A 19,556-nucleotide genomic window follows, 5' to 3' on the forward strand; every position below is an offset into this window, starting at 1 on the left:
ACGGAGATATGTAAGCGCCACTCTCGGTCTCGGACGCAAATCGGAGAATGACTCAGCAAATGACTGTTAGAGTGTTTAAACCTACCTAAGCAGGTTAGTATCCACGGAGCAAAGGTACCAAGCCAAGCGTACCTACAGTAGTGAACGGTCGTTTTTGGTTGGTGGCCTTCCAAGAGTTGCCTTACGACAATGTGGCAAGGGCCAATTAGCTACTGCTGTATCACCTATGGGGCAAAGGTGAGTAGCGCCACAAGCATCAAAACGTTGTGGCAGACGCCAGGAGCTTAGCTTGGCTAGAGCGTTTTTATCAAACAGCCACTTTCAGTAGTCAGCGGTCACTTTTAAGCCCGACCCAGTGTTAATACAGACAGAGACACTAAAGCTCATCCCGCCCTGGTACATACTCACCAACCTACTTACCACATAATATATGTATATATTCGTATTGCTGTTTGTCCAAATTTACACATTTTCACGGGTAACGAATACACCGTACTGGCACGGACTGTGTACAGTAAGTGTGACTGCTGATTGTTGAAAGTGTCTGCTTGCTAAAACGCCCTAGTTTAGGGTGTGATCTTCTCGTCCATAACAACGAATTTTTCTTGTTAATCTTGCCAAAAGGAGCAGGAAAAATGGGTTTTACCCTCCTTTACGCCGTAAATCCGGCGTTAATAAAACCCAAAAACCACAGGCCGGGTTCCCCTACAATAGTATTATATATCTTTTTCGAAAATTAGCAAAAACCGTTATATAACGCGTAAATTTCCTATTTGGATTATTACAAAAATACGTAATTTAAATTACGTATTTTTATAATAATCCAAATAGGAAAAAAGGGCCGTATTTGCAATAGTAACAGGTTAAAAATAACTATTATTATTATTAATAAAAACGTTAATTAAATAAAACCGGAACCACGTTCGTAATGCATTTTTTTAATGTTAAAAAAGCCCCTTTTTTATATATATTATTGTATAATCATACTTTTAACCCAATAAATTATTTAAACCATTTGCGTGGTATTTTACCATTATATAACCGCAACCCAAAACGACGAACCCGTTAATATAAATTTATTAAAAATCGACGAAATTATCGTAAATCCAACGTTTAGGCGGTCTATTATTTATATATACGGGCCAATAAAATCGTCAATTTTTATTAATTAATTATTAAAAAAATCGCCCAAACGATTTTAAAAGCTATTTAAATTTACCCAAAACGAATTTACAAAATTTTATAATTGGCTAATAAATTATAATTACCTGCGTAGTTTTTAATACCAAAATACGAAGTAAAAATTCGTTATTTTCCTATATATAATAGCCACGGGTACTTTCCAACGCCAAATAACCTTTCTTTTATTATATACGCAATCGGCCGTATATCGCGCGTTTTATTATATATTAACTGGTATATAATAATATTACGCAATTATAATAAAAATACCGCTTTCGAATTGGTTCGATCCGGATATCGAATTCGACCCTAGTTTAAACGCGTTAAACGGGGTAATAAATGCAATCGACGGAACGTATATTTCGGCTTAAATTAAATTAAAATCGGCCGTTACTAAAAAATAATATAACCGTAAAAAAAATATTACCCAAAACGTATTTGCGGTAATACGGTTTAATTTATCGTTTATATGGGTATTACCAGGGGTTAAAAAATTTATAAACGACGCAAATTTATTAAATAAAACGTTCTTTTTTAAATTATCGATATTAAAAAGGAAATACTTTTTTACAAATACCGGTTTCAAATTTATTACCGGTATTATAATACCGTTCCCAAACGTACGGTATTATTTGTAAAATTGGAAAAAGGCCGATAAATCGATTCGAACGATTAAAAAATTGTATAATTTGCGGTATACCCGAATTTGTATAATAGTTAAACAGGCGTTTGGCCTTTTGAAACGAACGTAAAAAATTATTAAAAATAATATTCCTAAATATACGTTTATATATTAAAAAACGATTATATATACGGTTATAACCCTGCAAAATTTACAAAAAAACTTACGGGTAAAACCCCCTTTACTATTAGCCGAAAATCGCGATATTTTTAGGTAAACGCGTATACGTATAAAACAATTATTGGTACCGCGTTTACCCCAAAAAATTCGCTAGTTAACCGCCCATTATATAACGGTATAATATCGAAAATATACCGGCGTAAACGTAAACGAAATACCTAATTACCGTAATAACGAATATATAGGAAAATCTGGGCCGGAAATAAATTAATTTAAAGGCGAAAATAGTGGTAAAAAAAAACGATATTAAAAATAATTTTAACATTATTAAAATTAATGGCGAAAAGCGATTAAATTTTAAAATTCTGCCAAATTTTTAATTTATTAATATATTTACCGCTTACCAAATATAATAAGGTTTATTAAAATCGATTTTATAATCGTAATATTATTTCCATTTTATAATAATTTCCAATTTAATTGCGGGCCAATACGAATATTATATACGCCTTTTTTTTCGTAATTTGGAAACGTTTTCCAAACCAAAAAGTAATTTTGTTAATTTAATAAATATAATACCGTTAATAAATTTCCTACCGGCCGTTCGTCTTTTGGTAACGCGTATAAAACCACTATTTTACCCAATATTTTATTTTTTAAATTTTATTAAATTATATAATCGTTTTATTACGTTATTAACGTTTTTAACGTTTGTTAAATTTCCTATAAAATCGTTAACGCGTTATTCGGATACCGGCGAAAACCCTTTTTCTTTTTTCGGTGGTAATTAGGCTCGATTACAACCAAATTTTTACCCAAATTTGGCAAAAAAATAATATCGGGGTTTATTTCCCTTTTTAATTTTATTATTGGGGTTTTTCGTTACGTAAATTAACCGTTAAATAAAAATAAATCGATAAAATTATTTTTATTTGCGGTCGATTCGATTTTATTACCGTTTTCGCCCTTTTCCGTTAAATTACCGCCAAAATAATTTTCAAATTTATTTTCGAAATAATAATTATACCGTTTAAAAACCGCGGTTAAAACGACCGGAAGTTTTTTAAACCAGGTATTTTTAACCCAATTTTTCGCCCAAATATAATATATTTCGGCCATAGGTCCAAAAAGTTTTCCGTTAAATATTTATTTTACGGCCGAAAACGTAATATAACGGTTAAATTCGATTTACGTTTCGTTATTGGAATTAATTTTAACGCGGCCTTATTTATCGTAAATAACGCCGGAACGGCTAATTTATAATTTCCAAACCAAATATCGTTTTTTTTCGTTATCGTATTTGGTTTGGATTTTCGTAAAAATTATATTTATATATTTTCCCTACGTTTTTAACGTTTTTTTAACAATTAATTTAAATACCGTCGTTTTACTTTATTTGGGTTTAAAAAAACCCTCGTTAAAATATTTTATAAATTACCCAAAAAGTTCGTTGGTTCGATTAACAAACCAACGGAACGACGGTATTACGGTTCGTTTATTAAACGGGCTAATTTATAAAAACGGCGGTAACGGGCGTTTTCCCCTATTGGGCGTTTTTTACACTTATATGGATAAATTGGTAAAAAAACTAAATATTGTTAAAACGGTTTAATTTAAAAGTTTAAAACTATCGCCAACGAAAAGTTACAAAAACCGTAATAAAAAAATTGCGTTATAATATAAAACGTATATAACCGAGGGGTATGTGAAAAAAGGGGTTTTTACGGCCAAAACCCATAGCCCCTGGTTATCCCGGGTAGCCCGGTCGAAAAAGCTACTTCCAAGCCCTTTTCCCACTTTTTCTACATGGGTAAAGTACCGCCTAATTGGGAAGAGAGAACTTTATTAACGAGAAGATCACGCCCTTAGCTGCTGCATAAAATCCCTAAAGGGTCTTTCTTTGGCAGGTGGCCCCCAAAAGGGTTGGGGTTATTCATCTATAATGTCAATAGACTGCCCCACCTTGCTCACGAAGCTTGTTGCTGTACCACGATATCTCCAGCTCAAATTAAAACTGATCAAGAAAAAGTAATTTTTTCTCGAGGCTTCATCAGCAAGGCGGCATTTACCGGTAATTCGCAGGTAGCAAGGATCCAGGGCCCTTGATTCCATTATCACTCTCTTAATTAATCAATTATTTTAGCTCTTATCTTTATTGTACTCCCGTCTGGTCAAATTTGTGACCGGAACGGCAATGTCCGAGCTCAAGGTCTGCTGCTCAAGAAGCTTCAGTGGTGCGAACACCTACTGGATAAAAGGATTGATATAAAAACAAACAGAAGGACACACAGGACTCGCTAACATCCATATTTTCTTTCATTCTCCAGCATCAAACCATTGCATTCCCAGTCCAAATGGCCAGTTCATTGCGACGTTGACATCTTCAGACATCAGCGTTCGCTCCACGTCGTCACTTCAGGTTGTTCACATCGTCGACCTGCCCAGGGACCTTTCTGGACCAATTCTCAGCTTCAAATGGTCGCCATCGTCCCAGCACCTGCTCGTTGCCGTTGCCGAGCAAATTCACGTCTTCTCGGCTCAGGAAGGTAGTAATCTTCATGCTATTATCCGCAACCCCACACCGCCGGGTATGAAGCCTTGCTTTATCGATTTTGGTGCAACGGATTCAGAGGTCATCCTCTTCTCCTCACTTGGATTGAGACTTTCAATATTCAATCTCAAGACCTCCAAAACGGTCGAGATCAGCAGCCCAAAGTTCTACAGCATCTCATCTGCAAACAAAAGCTTTTCCATCCGGCCAATCAGTCGGCATCTTGCTGTACTCACTCGAACCGATGGGAAAGATGTGGTCAGTGTTCACCACCCGGAGACCCGCGAGTGCCAGCGGTCATGGCCGCTCGACACAATAGATGGACATGGCATCACATGGAGCCCTGATGGTCGCTGGTTGGCTGCCTGGGAGAGCCCTGCACACGGCCACAAGATCCTATTCTACACGGCCGACGGCAACCTCTTTAAGCTCTGGTCTGGACCGCACCACAAGTCACTGGACGTAGCATCCCAGGAAGAGTTTGCTCTCGCGCCAGGGGTGAAGCTCGTGCAGTTTTCACATAATTCTCGGTACCTTGCCATCGCAGATTTCAGTCGCACCGTGTACTCGCTTGATATGACCATGGTAGCCGAGACAGCCACGCTGTGCCACCCACCAACAATAACCCCCCGAGATGACGGCCAGGTTTGTTGCCCCAGCCCCTCTCCTTCCTCTAACAGGGTACCATCATGCGGGCCCGAGATGATTCGCCCCCCGACTATTAACGGTTATAACTGACCTAGTATTACATGTGGCCCTCCATAGGTCTGGCAAGAACAGCTTATCACGGCAGGTGATGGCGAGGCCGTTTCAGGGGGATTCATCAAGGCCACCCAGGCTGTCAGTCCGACCGGTCGGCCAACTAGCGATCATCAAGAACTCAAGACTGGGCCTTTTCGTCTGTCCTTTGACGAGTCATCGGCCCTGGTCGCTACTGCACTTGTAGAATGGCCTAGTACAGTGTGGGTATGGGACGTGAGCACAGCAACCTTGCGCGCAGTGTTGCTTTTTCACTTTAGCATCTCCTCACTCGTCTGGCATCCTCGAATCCCCGAAACCCTGCTCATTACATGCGAGGTCAGCGAAGATTCCGGCACGGCATACATATGGACCACTGGGAACGCACCCGTGCTTATCAACTTCCCACAAGAGCACATCCCGGTCAAACCTCAATCGACGAGCCATCAGTCGGTGTGGCTGGCATTGGAGAATAATAGGGTTCCCGTAGCCGTCCACTCGAATGGCTCGCACTATGCAATGGCTGCCGTCCTTAGATCCAACGACGAGCTGACCCCCTGGCGGGATGAGCCTGGCCAAGATGGTCAGGCGCGAGAGGAGTCTCTCTTGGAGCTCGTGCCAGCTTTCAGCTCTGCCCGCAGCCTACCGATCGCTAGCGACAGTGGTTCCGACCTGGACTCGTCGGACGATACCTTCCATTTCAAAAAGAAGGGATAGGCATTATTACATATTGATAATGTCATTCCAGGCTTTCCTGGCCTGCTTTTACTTCCGAGTAATGATTTTTGTATGCATTCATCGGGCTGGAGTTTTGTTTGCTTGCTGCAGGTAACCGGGCAGTAATCACGGCTTCCAATCCCCGGTTCGTCGTTTAGGTGGGGCACCATATGCAGCAGGCGAACAGTCCAGAACAGCAAACTGCATAACCTTTCTGCGCCAAGCGCCAGTAGTGTTTGCCTCAATAATACCCACGATACGGCGGCTCCAGCATCACCATTCGCATCGAAGGTAACCCGGATGCTGGTCACAGTCATGTAATTGACCATAACTTGTTTCAATGGCTGCAATCCTACTCTTCTCCCTTGCCATCGACCAGTCACACCTTTGAACCGCATATGCCACCATTTTTTTTTTTTTTTTTTTTTTTTTTTTTTTTTTTTCAAGGTATTTGCCGACGCTGCAGATCGACGGAAATGACCACAGGCTCTTCTTCTCTTCTTTATTTCTTTTGCTCTGTGTTCTAGGCCACGAGGCACCGTCATTCTGCATCGGCCACCCATACGCGGTTTACGAATTGCAACCCGATGTTTGCATCGCCCGCGGGAAAATCTATCACATATCACATTTAAACCCCCCCTTAGCTAACTAAACTCTGAGCAGGAAAGCCTGCCGTCTTCCTGAGACGAAGCCTGCGATGCCCCCCGTACTTCCCGAGTTGGCGCGTTGCATTCATATGCATTACTGATTATGTTGATGATGCTATGCACCCCTCGAGTGGGAATGCCAGTTGCTTTTGGAAGATTGCTACATTGGAGTGCCTATGAGCTCAAGTGCCAATCACCTACTAACCCGATGTAGATGTTACTCAATCAGACATAGTATGGGAGAAAAACCTATATGTTTGCAGTTTCGCTTGCTCCAGACGGCGGCCTGGACACAAATATCTTATAATCATATTCGCCAAAGCAGGCAGGCAGACAGACGTCTCTGTATCACTAGTTTCAAGAGGCATCTGAGACCTACCTGTCCATCGATATAGATAGTCTCACGCGAGGCAACCTGCCTGGGCAGATCATACCATTACATTTCTAGCCTAGCGTGCTCACGGGCACGTTACTTTCAGGTTGGTTGCTGCTCGCTTCATCTGGAACAAGCAAGTCCTTGTCCTGGCCTGAGCAAGGCAGGCTAGTTGTGCCGTTTTATTATTATTTGTTTTAGCGGAATAAAGCCTGTTCATAATGTTTGTCCTACCAACACTAATATTTCTCCCGGTCCACTCAAAGAACTATACCAATGTATGTAATGCTGACCGGGTGCGTACCGTCTCTGCTTCTGGAACAATAGATGCTAAACAAAAGTGTATTTTCGCGCCATGAGTTGGATTGCATCGGCATCGATCTCGCCGGCATTGTACTCCAAGGACCAGCAGAGCTTGGGACTTTTGATCTTCGATCCTGCCGACGCCCGCTGGCTGACGACTTGGACGTTCAACAGACCGTGTTTCGGGTGCTGTCCGCCAAGCAAACGGCGTTTGTGCATCGGTGTGTGAAAGGCTGTAACACCGACTTAGATGATGCGCGCGCATATACACACACCCATGCTGCTCGGACGTTTGGGTCAGGTGTCACAAGCATCGACCCAACCGGTACTGATGATCTTGGAAGCACTCCGAGCATCGGGTCACCAAGATTTTTGTCCCAATATCTTGAGCTGCTGGCCCCCTCGCCATCGACGGCTACGTCGTCTTCCTGCCAATGCGATGTAAGCAACATGATCCATCAACGTGAATATATGTGCTCTTTCAATAGCAAGGCTATTGTTGCAAGGTGGCAGTGGCTTCAAGCTATATACCCAAAAACTTGCTCTCCCTTTTCTCTATCATGTGTAATCTTTGCAATGCAAATCACCGATGCTGACGTAAAAGTGCCACCATCAGCAGCTCCCCTTGCCCCCATCAACATGGCCTACATTTACCCCTGGTCCAACGCTACACGCGGCAGGATGGGGTCAGCCCCAGATGACTTCGTCATCAGTTTTGGTATCGCCATACGGGAGTTCCCAGCAGCACAGTTACAGTTCAGGGCACAGTTATGGGTCTGGGAGCTACAGCACCGCAGGTAGCGAGTATGAGGGGAATTATGGCTACTCCCACGACACCGAGTACATGGCCCCCTATGGCTCAGGATACCAGTATGACTGCGATCCCAACCAGGCACATTACATGCAGCAGCCCAGCACCGCATCCGCCAGCGAAGCGGATCGAGCTGCGACCGGATCGACCGCCGCCGGCCCCGTCAGGGAAGGCGGCGGCGGCGAGTACATCACGGGCCTGGTGCAGCGCAGGATTCACATCAGCAAGCTCCACGATCAGACGCAGCACCAAGACGTCAAAAAGCTCCTCGAAAAGGTCAACGGCGTGCTCAAGATCCAGTTCCAGCAGGCTGACAGCAAGCGCGGCAAAAAGTGCCACGCCCTCGTCACCCTCGTCACTCACGAGGCGGCAACCAACGCCATCGCCCGCCTCGAGGGGAAGACGCTCAAGGGCCGGGCCATTGCTGTGCGCCTCGCCGTCGAGCTCCAACGCCCACACCGTCCGCAGCAGCACCACACTTCCACCTTGTCGTCGGGGGGATATGCCCCGTCCTCCTCGTCGTCCTACTCCCCCGAGGGCTCCTACTCAAATGCCTACAGCCAGGACAGCCACAGCGTATATTCGATGGGGGATAGTGGCGGCGACAGTCACTCCGGGCGTTCCTACCGCCGCCGCGGTAGCCACAAGTCCGGATCCAAAAAGGACCAACCGATGGTTGTGGACGGCACCATAGGATGACGAAGTTGGCAAAAGAAAGCATGTGTTGGAAAGCATTTATATGCATCGTAAGAGGTGCTCTTTTTGTTTTGACCAGACTTGCCTCCCTGGTGAAACAGCTGCTCCAACCTCCGATGCCTTTTATTGTCTCGACTTGTCTTTGATCAACCCCTTATCATGATGGGCTCCTGGGACGCTTGAGTGCAGCATATAATTCAGGCATGCTGTACCTATGATTGCAGCTGCTTGTTACTCGCACAGGTGTTGATACTCTTCGTCCCTGTCCCAAGATAACTCTCTTCCACCTTCGCTGATGTTCTATCCACGGAAACCAAAACAAACTACGGTCCACCATCCTCCTAAACGTATATAATTATCTTATCCTTTGGTTTGCGGGTGTTTTTCTTTCTTCCTTTGGTGGAGTTTCTTTGCGTATATCCAGACAGCCTGTTTTCTGAATCTTCTGCGTCTCTTATTTTTAACCTCGCTACCACGGGGAGTTACCCTGCCTCTACTCGACTACAATTGAACCAACAACTCCTCAATGGCGGTTGACTACCCCCCCCCCCCCCCCTTTTCCCTATCCAAACAGAAAAGGAAAAGGAAAATAGAAAGAAAAAGAACCGGTGGGGAATCTTTGCATTTAAAATTTGAGGGGAGGCCACTGTGCTCTGTTTTTTTTTCCAGTCTGGGGTTAGTTTCCTCTTTGATTGGAACAGACATATCTGTTCCTGGCAACTCTAGATAGAACCAGTCCCGCGTAGATCGATTACTGTGGCCACACTTGGCAGCTTTGTTGGCTTTTCGCATCATGTTTTTGGTCTTGATTTTCTTATTTTTTATGCTAATCTTCCTATTCTTTGGTCACTCTATCTACCTCGTCTTTCGAATAGCCAAGATAGTTAGTATCCCCGTCTAAGTGCGGAGCAATCCAATACATGCGGGGTCGGTCATGTCATTGTACCGTTTCCTTAAAAGCACTCCCTATGTTGCTAGTCGCTTCATGTATCAAACTGTTCAGACACGTACATGGGCATTGGAAAGGGGCGTGAAAGACTTTACAGATAATAATAGGAACAGCTGCTCTTGAGGCAGCCAGCCTTCAAACAAGCCTCATCCGAGCATGCACGAATATGTGACTTGTGATAGACATAAGCGATCTGATATTGACAAGCACGACTCGGTCACCTGCATGTCATGTTTTGAGTCTTGATGTGATACAAGCTTCATAACTGAGAAGAATTGATCTTTTTTTGTTTCCGTTTTGTTTACCTCTTTTGCGCTCTAGGACTATTCGAGTAGCCCCAAACGCAGAATTTGTACACTTCCACCACATTAATGTACTTTAGGTTTCAACCCATTTTTCAGGTGACATTTCTTCTCTGCATTTCTCTCTGCCCATTCTTCCTTCTTGTGCTCGTCGGTAAGAAAAAGCGACCGACGGGCTGCTTTCCCGTGGCAAAAAAAAGTAATAACTTCCGGGTTGCCGCAGGTCCATAGAAAAGAATACAAAAAAATCATACAAGAATAAAACGAAATATTACGAGGTATACGCAGAAAGTCTGAAGAGAGAAAAAAAAAAAAAAAAAAAAAGAGTAGGATTGCGCATCGAATCCAAACGTCCAGTATAGTCATATCCAACACCGCTCAGCCCCCCGCCCCGTGAATGACAATGATCTCATGCAACATCGTGGAGCCGCCCTTTGGACGACCCGTCTCGGTTTATTCCAAATTTTAGTTGGCAACCTCCTCCTCAACCCAGCCGTTGAGGCCGCCCTGGATAGCTAGGCCAAAGCCACCGTTGTAGCTGGCCTGGTACTGATGGCCCCTACGCTCACCCTCGAGAGCTGCGCCATTGGTACCCTGGATGCTGTTAGGGCTGGTTCCACCGTTCTCATAACCGGGTGCCAGAGCAGGCAGGCTGACAGCCCGATTGTGCTGGCTACGGCCAGGAGCAAGCAGTCCACCAATCGTGGGAGCACCCGATGCCGAGGCAGGGCCGTTACCAATAAAGCCATTGGAGATGCTCGACGAAGGCTGGTGGCCAGCAGATTGGGGAACCTGAGGCACCTCGAGGCCGAGGTCATTGGGCGATGAGGCGGCAGTGCCAAAGAGGGCAGCCTGCTGATTCATAAGAGCCTGCTGCTGCTGGCTGTGCTGCTGGTTGACCTGTTGCGACACGTGGCTCAGGTACATGGTCAAGGGGTTGTTGTTCGCGTTGAAGAGAGCTGGCGGGGCCGAGGCGGGAGGGTTGGAAGTCGTCGGGGAGTTGCCGCTGTGGCTAGTAGCGTTGGGTGGGGGAGAAGGCACACCCTCCGAGCGAGGTGACTGCGCCTGTTGACCCTGCTGCATCTGGCGCGGCGCGTTGCCGCAACGATCCTTGCCAAAGTTGACCTTGAACTTCTTGTATTCGTCCTTGCTGCGAACAGCCTCAATGGCCTTGATGGCGTTGGCAATGTTGGTGAAGTTCACGAAGGCGCAGCTCTTCTCCCGGAGCGTGTTCACAAGCTCAATCTCACCATACTCGGAAAAGTCCTGCCTGAGCCTCTCCTCGGTCCACGTCTCGTCGAGGTTGCCAATGTAAACGTTGCGGGAGGCACCGCCACTGACGGCCAAAGCGATGGCTGGAGGGAGGGCACCCGAGTGCTTGCCCCAGCCGATCTTCAGCCTGCGGTTGTGGATCATCAGACCCTGCAGGTTGCTCAGAGCGTAGAAAGAAGCGGCAGCGGTGGGGTCGATGAAAGTCACGAAGCAGATGTGCTTGTCTGGAATGTATCGGATGTGGTGCAGCAGGCCACCCCTCACAACATTGCAAATCTCCTCGATGGTGGTCTCGGGGTGGATGTTGCCGAGATAGATGGTGCGGTTGCCCAAGTTGTTGAGCCCACCAGCCGATGTCGCCACGGCAGCAGCAGCAACAGACTGTTGAGCCAATGCACTCGAGATCAGGTCCCGGTCAGCTCCGGTGAGCATGTGGGCGTATGACGGCGAGATACCAAGGTATTGAGCAGCGTTCTGCTGCTGCGTCTTGGACACGTAAGCACACCTATCCTTGCCGTAGTACACACGCCTAGGAGCCTGCCATTTGGCCTCCTGCGGAAGTTGCGAGACGGCCTTGATCGCATTTGCGATGGACAAGAAGTGCACGAAGGCAATGCTCTTCTCGCGAACAATCTTGATCGTGTCAATGGGTCCAAACTTGCCCAGATCCTCACGCAGCTCTTCCTCCGTAATCTCCTCGGGCAGACTGCCCAGGTACACGTTACGCGAGGCACCGGACTGCTGGACAGCGAGTGCAACCGAGGTGGGAACCTGAGAGGGCTTGCCCCAGCCGACCTTGATGTCCTGGCCCTTGATGCAGAGCTTTTTCAAGATTGCATCAGAGTGGAAGTGGGTGGCAGAGCTGGCATCCAGGAACGAGATGAAGGCACAGTTCTTGTCGGCAAGAAGCCTGACCGACTCGATCTGTCCACTGCGGACGTGTCCCAGAATCTCTTCGGCGCTTGTGTCCTGAGGAATGTTACCGAGGTAGACGGTACGGCTTGTGCCGCTAACAACGTTTGATGCCATACCGATGGGCGAAGTCGGCTGCATTTGCAGCGAGTTGCTCATGCTGCTGAAGGCGCCAGAGGGTGATTGCGGCGAGTAGAACTGCGGGGCGCCGTAAGCGGAAGGTGACACAATGCCCTGGTAAGCTTGAGGTGACATTCCCTGTACAGGGCTCGTCAGGCCACTCTGGCCGAGGCCTTGCTGTTGCTGAATCTGCTGACCAAGGCCCTGCTGCTGCTGCTGTTGTTGTTGTTGCTGAGCGTAACCTCCGAGGCTCTGGAACTGCGAGTTGGCGAAAGCTGCTGGGGTGCCAGGCTGGAACGGGCTTCCGAGCAACAGCTGCGACGGCAAGAGTGGCGTAAAGTTCATGTCTAAGCCCGTGTTTGGGGTCGTCATATCGAGCTGCTGAACGGGAGCGGGCTGCGGGTTCATGGACTGGGTGTTGATGTTGGGGATGTTGCCGCGGCGAGGATGCCTATCGGCGAAACCAGATATGTTGGAAGTAAAAGCGCCATGGGAGAAACCAGTGTCGCTGTTGGAGGGCTTTGAGGCATGGCCAGGAAAGCGGCCAACAGGGCCGGCGGGAGCTTGAATGTCCTGCATCTTGGGAGAATCGAGAAGCGCAAGAATTGAAGCTGAGGTGGAAAGTAAAGGTATATTTTCCCCGACTTGCAACGGTGTTTTCGTGCCGTGCAGGTTCTGTTATGTAAAACCTATAGCCTCAGCACAACAGCTAGGTAGGTAGTATCGTGTACGGTTGAACTGAAAGTTTGCTCGGCGGCTCGTTTGACGGCGTTTGCTAAAAAAGACTCCAGGATTCCTTTGGTTGCGTTTCGATCGTGCAAGTTGTCGTTTGTACACAGAGTACCCAAACAAGCCAAAACAGCTTCCAAAGATTGATTAGAACAAGTATATAATTAACGAGTGTTCTTGCAGATAAAAGGAAGGTTGAAGATTGTAGTGGCGGTCAAAAGGATCCAAGACCAAAAAGTGTAGAATATAGGCTTTTCTTGGGGGCTTTGTTCTCGTGGGGGCACGCTTGTGAGCAAAGACGGGCGCGGGGGAGGTTTGAAGCGTTCGTTCTGCCAAAAAGAACAGAAACGCGGATCTCGGTCGAAGAGAAGAAAAGAAGGATTGCGGGCGGCCACACAACAACGGGCTTAGCGAGCGTTGAAGAAAGAAGAAGCAGAGAAGAATAGTTTAGAGAAAAAAAATAAACACCAAATAGGAGCGGCTTCAGTCCGAAAAGGAAGACAGACTGTAAGTAAGAAAACAGCTGGTAGGGAGAAAAAAGCAGGAGGAAGCAAACAAAATAAAACCGGGCGAGGATAATGGCGGCGGGAAGGGGAAGGGGAGAAAATTATTATTAAGAGCAAAAAAAAGAGGAGATGATTTGATCCAATGTCAGGCGTTGAAAGGAGACGGTGGGCCGGGGTCCCAAGGGACGATGTTGAATTGAATTGGATGCACGCTAAGTTTAATGAGGGGCCAGGGATCCTCCACGCACGCACGCACACACACACAGAGTAAGGTAGGTAAGGGAGGTAGGTCTTGGTGCTGCTGCCAGCCTATTCTGTAGGTACCGTACATATACAGACACCGAGCTGGACTGGTTCGGGGAACCCAGTCGAACCTGTCGAAGTCAGAAGTGGACAGACGCAAGGTACAAACTGACGCACTCTCTCAGACACAGACGCAGAGTCGTCGCTCTGCAGCCTGTCATATTTCTCAAAAACAGACAGGGTCCTACCCGAAAGGGGGTACCTACCTGACCGAATCCTGGCAAGAATATGAAAACCGTATCTACTCCATAACGACTTTGGTTGGTACGGAGAGTATTGACTGCAAATGGAATGTCGCAAGCAAAAAGCTACGGGACCTCTTGGCACCGATGGAGTCCCTACCCACCTACCTGATGAAATATTTGTACTACGTCTTATTAACTACAAGTCAAAGAAAGCATCGGCAGCGATTTCAATCTTGCTCTCCTGTCGATTTTCATGCTACCTAATGCTTCGTTTCCGAGCCACGATTTGTGGTAGTAGCACCCAGCGATGGAATATGGCCGTCATTTTGGTGGTGCCCGCCTGGGCCCCCACTGTGAAGCAAGGGGGGCTGTAATATTGTACTAGGTATACCGGTAGGTTAGATGTACTGTAGTGGTTATGTGGTTAGGTTAGGTTAAGTTAGGTCAGGTAAGTCAGCTTCAGCCCAGGTTCACGCCTCCTCATCTGATGCAACAAGCATCACCCAAAGAATCCGATAATATTCTAGAACTTAGGCCAGTTTGACGGCTCACAAGACAGGGTGAAAACGATGCACTAAGACAAGTGAAGAATAAAAGACTCAGGTACCGAACCCAAAAAAATCTCTACAACGGACGGCTTTAGCTCGAGCTGGTCACTTTTTAGCCGAACATGGCAAAACAAAGCCAACCAGGCCCGAACCGACGGTTTGCTGAAAAACACATGCCATCTGATCCATCGCACCCGCTCGCCCGCCTACCCTCTGAGGAAAAAAAAAAAGATTTGATTCACCAAACTTCAGGCAGGCAGGCAGGCGGACGTACGGCCCCCAGTCTCGCATATAAGCGAGACCTTGCGAGATCGACAATCAAATATTCATCTCCCGACGACCTGTCTGGACTGATTGATAGCAACTTGTCATAATAACAAGCATGCCATTAATTGACCAGCGCACACGACAGCGGGGCAATCCCCTGTGATGGATCCAATTATTTTCTTTTCTACTCGTATGCAACCAACTCACATCGACCCGAATAATCCGATTCAATCGATCAAGGGTCCTAGCCTTTTGACACAATTCTACTGCAGATTGTCCATAGTGAGTTGTTGTTGATATCTTTACTTGTTATGGTAATGAAAAAAAAAAAAAAAAAAAAAAAAAAAAAAAAAAAAAAAACACTCACCTTGCCCTGTGTTGCAAGACAAGGTGGGGTACTTGAGCATTATCTTTCCCCTTTCTCAAAATCCAAGTATGTTTGTACTGGCTGCCCACCCGTTGTCTAAACCCTGAAAAAAAAAAACGAGCATCGCATTTACTTTGTACAAGAACTAGTTTTCCTGATCATCTGTCACTTGCCAAAAGTTTGTCCTTTTCTTTCTTTCTTTCTTTCTCTTTGTTAAGAAGCCCGACCCCTTCTTTCTGTCAAGTGATAATGACAGATCAGACAGTTCGGCTTGACGGGTACGCAGATGATTATTGGTTCTAAGCCATGTGCGAACTCCACCATTACCCCAGTTGCTTTTTTGCTTTGGGTTGCGACTAAAGAGACCACGTTGGCTTATGTAACGGAGCCCAGAACACTTCCATTTCCCCCTTTCTCATCCCAGTTCAATTGATGAAACCACGAAAAGCGATCGAGTGTATTGCTGGACTCTCAGCCTACAGTCACCAAGAAGAAGAAAAAAAAAGAACACCCCTTTTATGCTTTTCTTTCTTTGCATGCTTTTTATTTTACTTTTTCTCCGCCATGGTCATGGTCTCGGGGTTGATAGTGGGGAAACACATCAAGGAGTCAAAGAAAACAAAATAAAAATACAGGAAAATAAACAACCGCAAGGGAGAAAATGCCGTCGGCCGTCCCCGGTTTGCAGCTGATCCAACCCATCTCGGTTACATTTGCCTATTTGCTCTGCTCCCCTTTTCCCCCCCTTCTGCATCCCCATCCATCCCTAACACTGAAAGGGAAACCACTCAGACAAATTCACAGCCATGAACAAGCCCGTCGCCCATCAACGACAGTCCCTGCTTATAGTGTGACACCTGTTGTTAAAGAATTCCCTAACCTACCTACTTAGGTACCTAACGTATAATGACCGTGTCACAACGCACGAACACCGTAGGGGACTAAGGAGAAAAAAGGAGGAAAAAAAAAAAAAAAAAAAAAAAAAAAGGCTTCTATCGTGTGCACGTTTATTCTCCTTTTCCCTTTACTTTTTGTCTCTCTATCTCTTGTTTGTTTCCATTCTTTTTCTTCTGTCGCCCCTTTTGCCGAACGATCCGTTTTGGAAATATCGCCGTGAGAAACCGAATTGGGGTGACATGGAACTCTCACTTCTTCTCAAATGCGTTTGAGGGGGAATCCCTTCAAGTCTTTTTTTTTTCCCCTGTTGCCAAACTGTCTTGTTGCGTTGTTTGTTGGCACTCTTTTGAACACAGACTCGCATTTTGAAGTGGTATCTGCCACACACCCATAACTCACCACACCACCCACCCCCCCTTGTTCTGCAGGTCCCCTCTTTTTGCACGATTCGGTGGGGGTGTTTGGCGGCTTTGGCCCCCCTCCCCTTCCACCCTTCCAAAACCCCCATCAATCCCATCTCGTTGCCCAGTTTCTTGTCAAGCTGCTGCAAGGGCCAACAACCAAAACCCCGGGCCATCAAAGAAAAAAGAAAAAAAAGAAAAAAGGAGGATCCAGGAAAGACACTCGGAGGTTCGGCGGTCCCGTCTTATTTTTATTTTTATTTTATTTTCACCTTCGACCATGGCGTGTCAAGTTCTCCTCCTGATCGATATCTCTCCCCCCAAAACAACAACAACAAAGCAAAACGAGAAGAGAGGAAGAGAGGCTTGGTTGTAGACGATCGTTGCACTATACCGTGAAATGACATGATACATTTGCTGCAGATGGAATTGATCTCTATGGCTGCAATGTTCCTAGCATTGCGCCAAATCTGCAATTTGACGCATTTATGTATTAATTGCAGTAATTCCTTGTTCCCCTCTTAATTCCCTGTTCCCCTATTCAGCCCTTTTGTTTTAATATTCCCATTTCGTATACCTATGTACCTTGCCTTGCGCCTTGAATAGGTTGGTTTGATAAGCTACAACAGATATGTACATCACAGTTTACATGGCTCTTCACACTGAGACTATTTTTAAACATAGCAGAGAACCGCGCGATCGCTCCCTCACTTGTATCATAATCTGTTTTTAGGCAAGAGATAGAAAGAACATATAACATATAGCTCTTTTATTCCTTGTCTGATTTTTGATATAGAGGATACGTTGGCTTTCATGTTTGAGACTCTTTGTGGCTTAACAACGGCCAACTATCATCTATCCGTCACCCGGTCTTTCCCCCAGACCGCAGTGTTTACGCGAGCTACTCAGCACAGCATCGAAATTGGCAAGCATCCCGCAATAGAAACACACACAGGTATCCTCATTTATTTTCAGTCCTATTTTCGACTTTCATCAAGGTTTGCAACGTCCCATGAAGCGAGGGTACAGGCAGCAAGTGCGGACCGTGTGCTGCTTCGCAATCCATGCCAAGAAGCGCTCGAGACCCAGGCCGTATCCTCCGTGCGGCGATGTGCCATATTTCCTCTGGTCAAGGTACCAGTAGTAAGGTGCCGGGTCGATGCCTTCCCTCTTGAACGCCGCCATCAGATCCTCGTAGCCCTCCATCCTCATCGAACCTCCCACGATTTCACCAACACCGGGCATGAGCACATCGACACTCTCGGTCACCCGCAGATCGTTGGGATCTTTCTTCATGTAGAAAGCCTTGATCTCAACGGGGAAGTGCGTTAGGAGGATTGGCCTGTTGATGATGTCGGTCATCCTACGTTCGGCAGCCTCGGCGATGTCGTCGCCGAACACGTGCGGGTGGCCCTCCTCGTTGAGGATGGGCGGATCTTGGGCGTTGAGCCAGTCGATGGCGTCGCTGTACTTCATCCTCATGAAGGGTCTGGAGGGCTTGACGAAGTCGGGGTTGAGAGCCTTGACATGACGTGCAACTTCGGGGTTGTCGAGGACGCTATCCACTACACGGCAGATGACCTCCTCGATGTGGACAAGGAGGTCCTCAAAGTTGATACCGTCCAGCTCACCCTCAACGTGCGTGTATTCTGACAGGTGACGACGAGTAAGACTCTTCTCGGCACGGAACGACTTTTCGATGCAGTATACGTTGCCAAGCGAGGGCAACACCGTCTCGAGGTACAACTGAGAGGACTGTGTAAGGTATGCGGCTTCTCCGTAGTAGTCAAACTTGAACAGTGTTGAGCCTCCCTCGACTTGGGTCTGGACAAGGGCCGGTGGCGAGACCTTCTTGATCCTCATGCTCTCAAATGTCTTGATGAATGCAAGCTCGACGGCCTCCCTGACTGTGAGTACAGACGTGGTCTGGTCACCACGGAGAACCAGGTGCCTGTTGTCAAGCATATCCGACTCCCAAATATCCTGCGACCATGAGACCTTGTTGGCAATGGCATCAGCGTCACCGGGTGCACGGCCCGTGACTTCGTAATAGTCGACCTGCAGCTCGCGGCCATCGGGTGCGTTCTTGCCATCCAGAACCTTGCGGAGCTCGCCATAGACGAAGAGGGCTGTGCCCTGAGCGAACAGCAAAGCCTCGTAAGTCTTGGTGAGGTCGCCAGAGAGAATGCACTGCAGCTGATCGGGGCCGCTCTTGAGCGTCAGGAAGGTGGCATGCTTCTGTACACGGAGGTGGTGGATGCGGCCAAACACCTTGACCCTCGGGCCCTTGTTGTCACCCTCACCCAGCTCCAGATCCTTCTGCCAAAGCTCAACGCGGGTCGCAGGAGGGAGCGAGGGATCCTCAACGATCTTGATGTTCTTGGCGTCCTCGAGGTTCTTGAGGCGCTTCTGACGCAACTCCTCCTCCGCGGCGGCGGCTTGGTCAGCCTTGAGCAGCTTCTTCTTGTGCGCGTCCAGCATCGACTGGGCCTTCTTGACGGCACTCTTTGCCGGCTCCTTCCAGATCAGGCGGGTCGAAGGCTCCTCGTCAGGGCCCAGGGTGCCAGTTGTAGAGGCGCGGATCTGGTACGTCTTGGTGGGCAAGCCATGGTTGCGAATGAACGCGTAGCCAAGGGATTTGAAAGGCTTCTGCTCGGAGCCATCAGCCTCGTCGCCGTCAACGCCCACATCAGTGTCGACGTAGACCTTGTCTTCGGCCTTGGTCCGATCGGCAAGCTCCTGCAATGCAGCCATTGCGTCGGGGCTGGGAGTGAGGGGTATTGGTGGCAGTAAAAGATTTCTCAGTGTGTGATCTGTCTGATGCAGTTTTGGTCTGATTGGCCTTAATGAATCAAGTTGGATAAAAGTGCAATTGTTTCTGTCTGGCCAAAAGTTCCAGACACGTTTTGTCTTCGCGGGGTCAGTGTCGCTTTTGATATTGGAGTTGAAGGTGGAATTCGGCTGCGCTGTAGAGGGGC

General features: G+C 47.1%; 4 protein-coding genes across 4 annotated transcripts; 2 read left to right on the forward strand and 2 right to left on the reverse strand.

Annotated features, from left to right (window-relative positions):
• Positions 1-4,178: 4,178 nt before the first annotated feature.
• Positions 4,179-5,990, forward strand: PgNI_04501 (uncharacterized protein; the record flags this gene model as incomplete). Its single annotated transcript, XM_031124546.1, has 3 exons — positions 4,179-4,218; positions 4,312-5,180; positions 5,301-5,990. The coding sequence occupies 3 exons, from the start codon at positions 4,179-4,181 to the stop codon at positions 5,988-5,990; spliced, it is 1,599 nt and encodes a 532-aa protein (XP_030983840.1).
• A 1,347-nt stretch (positions 5,991-7,337) lies between these two features.
• PgNI_04502 (uncharacterized protein) lies at positions 7,338-8,823 on the forward strand (the record flags this gene model as incomplete). The annotated part of the gene is made up of 2 exons (XM_031124547.1): positions 7,338-7,754; positions 7,930-8,823. 2 exons carry the CDS (start codon positions 7,338-7,340, stop codon positions 8,821-8,823), a joined length of 1,311 nt encoding a protein of 436 aa, XP_030983837.1.
• Positions 8,824-10,536: 1,713 nt separating this feature from the next.
• PgNI_04503 (uncharacterized protein) lies at positions 10,537-12,954 on the reverse strand (the record flags this gene model as incomplete). The annotated part of the gene is made up of 1 exon (XM_031124548.1): positions 10,537-12,954. One exon carries the CDS (start codon positions 12,952-12,954, stop codon positions 10,537-10,539), a length of 2,418 nt encoding a protein of 805 aa, XP_030983838.1.
• A 4,617-nt stretch (positions 12,955-17,571) lies between these two features.
• Positions 17,572-19,332, reverse strand: PgNI_04504 (uncharacterized protein; the record flags this gene model as incomplete). The annotated part of the gene is made up of 1 exon (XM_031124549.1): positions 17,572-19,332. One exon carries the CDS (start codon positions 19,330-19,332, stop codon positions 17,572-17,574), a length of 1,761 nt encoding a protein of 586 aa, XP_030983835.1.
• Between the last annotated feature and the right edge of the window lie 224 nt (positions 19,333-19,556).

Source organism: Pyricularia grisea (assembly GCF_004355905.1).
Source record: "Pyricularia grisea strain NI907 chromosome Unknown Pyricularia_grisea_NI907_Scaffold_2, whole genome shotgun sequence".
Classification (NCBI taxonomy): domain Eukaryota; kingdom Fungi; phylum Ascomycota; class Sordariomycetes; order Magnaporthales; family Pyriculariaceae; genus Pyricularia; species Pyricularia grisea.